We start from the raw sequence: 3,831 nt of genomic DNA, 5'->3' as shown, positions 1-3,831 counted from the left end.
CAAATTGATACACTCATCAAAATTTGAAATTTTTTTTACAACTTTCAAAATTCACAGAATTTAAATCAATACAATCGTGAAATTCAACATTTAGATATAAGTTGATAATTGCTTAAATTCTAACAAATATATAAACATAAAAAAAGACAGATATTTTAGGAAAGGAAAATATATCTAAATCCCAAAACAATGATAAACCCCCACTAAACTCTATAAAACCCTAAAAAGGAAAAAGAGTTGACTGAAGAGGAAGAAAGAAGCAGGAAAAAAAAAAGAAAGAAAAGAAGAGAAAAAGGAAGTTTGTGGATTTCGAGAAACGTACGTGGAATGGCAATGGGTCTAATGGGCGAGCTGATTTCTCAAACCCATTTTCGTTTCTCCACTGCCCAGTTTTCTTCTATCCTGTGGGTTTCCAGTTTTTCCTCTAACACCACTGCCTACCAAAACCATGGGCGGTTTTCTGTCAACCCAATACCACAATCCGCTCTCCCAAAACCGGCTGCCCCTTCTTCTATCTATATACCATATACTCTCTCACTCCTTCCAATAAACCCACCATTCTTCTCTCTCATTTTAACAACGGTTTTTTGTTGACGTTACGAGTTTCTGTATCTGGGTTTGGTTCTATTTCTTGATTTAGAAACGGCTAATCGAAAGAATTGGGGGGTGGTTTTAATGGAAAACAATAGTTTAGGCGGCGGCGGCGGCGGCGGTGGTGGGGTGGGTGGGTAGTGGAGGAGGAGGAGAGGGATTTTTCAGGCATGAATTCGTCAATGTTGGGATTGGAATTACCACTTCATCAAAACCCAACAAATCCCCCAAATCCTCACCAATTACATCACCCTCCAATCGTATCTTATGTCTCACACGACCCCCACCACCACCAACAGCCGCCGCCGGTCTCCTTGAAATACCCCTATCCGACGAAGCCTAAGCCGCAGCAGTCGAATATTAGTGACGACGAGGAGCAGGGGTTTGCGGCGGATGACAGTAACGGAGATGGCAAGAAGAAAATTTCGCCGTGGCAGAGGATGAAATGGACGGACATGATGGTTAGGTTGCTGATTACGGCGGTGTTCTACATCGGCGACGAAGGTGGGTCGGAGCCGGCGGATCACGCCGGGAAGAAAAAACCAGTGGGGTTACTGCAAAAGAAGGGGAAATGGAAATCGGTATCCAGAGCAATGATGGAAAAAGGATTCTACGTTTCACCACAGCAATGCGAAGACAAATTCAACGATTTAAACAAAAGATATAAACGGGTTAACGATATTTTGGGGAAGGGCACAGCCTGCAAAGTCGTTGAAAATCAAACGTTACTAGATTCAATGGAATTAACACCGAAAACGAAAGAAGAAGTACGAAAACTACTCAATTCTAAACATCTTTTTTTTAGAGAAATGTGCGCTTACCACAACACTTGCCGTCACGGCACCACCCACCCCTCGCCGGACACCGCAGCAGAACCATCCCACCTTCCACAACAACAACAACAGCAACGATGCTTCCACGCGACAGAGACTACGACCTCCGCCGCCGCTGTAGCGGCCGGCGAGTGTTCGAAAAGCGGAGATGAAGAGGAGGAAGAGGAGGAAGACGACGAATCGGAGGAGGAGGAGGAGGAAGAGGATGAGGAAATTGAAGGAAGGCAAGAAGAGGAGGAGGAAACGGAATCGAGGAAGAGAGCGAGGAAAGGGGGGATTACGGCGGGGATGCAGCAGTTGAGTGCGGAGGTGATGGGAGTTGTACAGGACGGCGGGAGGAGTCCATGGGAGAAGAAGCAATGGATGAAGAGCAGGTTGATTCAGCTTGAAGAACAGCAAGTGAGCTATCAAACGCAAGCATTCGAGCTGGAGAAACAGAGGCTAAAATGGGTGAAGTTCAGGAGCAAGAAGGAGAGGGATATGGAGAGGGCGAAGCTGGAGAATGAGAAGAGAAGGCTGGAAAACGAGAGGATGATGCTGATGGTAAAGCAGAAGGAGTTGGATTTGATGAGTATGCATCATTATCAGCAACAGCAGCAGCAGCATTCGTCGAACAAGCGAGGGGATCCATCATCGATTACAGGATGAAGAAGAAGAAGAAGAAAAGGATTAGGATTAGGGTTTAGAATTTAGAATTTAAAATTTAGGGGTTTTGAATTTGTGGGGGTTGTAATGTAATTTAGAGAAGTGTAAATCCCGTTTGGTTAATTTTATTTTTTTCTGGGTTCGAAATTTATTATCGATGAACATCTTGTCTGATAGATGTCGGATGATCCTAAGAAGGCTCCCCACAAGCCATCTTGATCCTCTATTCTTCTTTTTCATTCTCTGACCTTTCCGAACATTTTCATTTATTAATATATATTCATTCTTATTAAAGTTAAATATTTTTTTTAGTTTGTTGATTCTTCTTGTAAAGTTAACTACGCTATTTATTAATATAGATATTTTATTATTTAAAATAATTATCTAAAAAATTAGTCAATAAAAAAAATATGAAGGTATATGAAGGTAAAATAGTAAGAATTATAGTAAATAGAAAATATTTTGAAATAGTGTTAATAGGTTTTGAAATAGTTTTTACTGTAACAAGAGGTGATTATTATATTTTGATGATAATTCTTACTCCAAACATCCCCTAAAATTGTTACCTCATATCTTTTTCTTTTCTGATTTTATTTGAATCTTCAATCAAACTACATAAAATATTTGGAAGTTTTTTTTTTCTTTTCTTATTTTCCTCCCTTTGATGAGTTCTCTACCTTTCTTAAAAAATACACTTCGCAAAATTTAAGAAAACAACAAATTTTTAAAAACTATTATTTATTTAATTTTAACAATAAAATAAAATAAAATAAAATTCTTCGTAAACTCATTAATTTCCATAAAATAAAATTTTACACAAAAATATGTTTTGAACGCACAAATTAGCCATCGACTAACATTTACAATTTTAAAGTAGCTATAGTATTGCATTTCTCTCGCGGAATTATCAAGTTCACATCATAAATATGTTTTATCATTCACTAAATGCATTTTTTCAAAAAAAAGAAAAGGAAAAAAGAAAAAGAACTAAATGCATAAGAGAGAGCTTTTTTGTGGGCTGTTTTCAAATATATGTATTGAATGAGAAATTTTGGACTAATCACAAATGGAAATGTCATTTCTTAAATCAACGACGAAATTACAAAACATCAAATTCGGGACTATTTAAAATTGACACATGTCCTAAATTGAAACCAAAGACAAGAATTTGGCAAATCTCAATGCCGTATATTTTCATCATGACCGTTGGATCAAATTAATTATTGTGGTATTAAATATTAAGATTTGGGTTAAAGTTTAATTGAGTAAAAAAAAGGACTTAATTTGGCCCAAATGTCAATTAATTGGGCCCAAGGGCTAGGTCCATGGACTAACCAAACTCAAGCCCACAAAACCCACCAAAGAGTTCTATGAATAAAGAAGTTCTTATTTGTGGAGTTAAAAAATTTCGCACTCTAGAGAGCCTAAAGAGAACTCTCCCAACAATAACAAGACTCCCTAACTCTGGAAGACTTAATCACTCTTTGAAGCTCAAGTCCTGAAAATACAAGTATTCTTCCAAGATTTCAACTTAAAAAACATTACGCACTTTGCTTCCTTAAGTCAAATGTACACATTCAACTAAAAGAGAATAAGAGGAACAAGTATTAGACGATCGAACCATATCCACATCAAATCTACATCAATACGAATTTAACTACCCAAAACATGTTTCTCCAGAAACCTCGTACGGACAATAGGAAAATGAGTTAACTTGTTTACAAATATAAAAAAATGTCATTATCTATCGTTGATAAATAAT

The 3,831-nt window shown here is 37.5% G+C and overlaps 1 protein-coding gene across 1 annotated transcript; it reads left to right on the top strand.

Moving 5' to 3' along the window:
* Positions 1-202: 202 nt before the first annotated feature.
* Positions 203-2,278, top strand: LOC120089883 (transcription factor SPT20 homolog). Its single transcript, XM_039047309.1, has one exon. The coding sequence runs from the start codon at positions 762-764 to the stop codon at positions 2,070-2,072; it is 1,311 nt and encodes a 436-aa protein (XP_038903237.1). The 5' UTR covers positions 203-761; the 3' UTR covers positions 2,073-2,278.
* The last annotated feature ends 1,553 nt before the right edge of the window (positions 2,279-3,831 follow it).

This window comes from Benincasa hispida, chromosome 11 (assembly GCF_009727055.1).
Source record: "Benincasa hispida cultivar B227 chromosome 11, ASM972705v1, whole genome shotgun sequence".
Taxonomy (NCBI): domain Eukaryota; kingdom Viridiplantae; phylum Streptophyta; class Magnoliopsida; order Cucurbitales; family Cucurbitaceae; genus Benincasa; species Benincasa hispida.
Note: the sequence above shows the minus strand (reverse complement) of the source record. Positions and strands in the feature narration are given on the sequence as shown.

Excerpts from the sequence above, each read along its gene's own strand:
- LOC120089883 (XM_039047309.1), top strand. The coding sequence starts at position 762 with ATGAATTCGTCAATGTTGGGATTGGAATTACCACTTCATCAAAACCCA.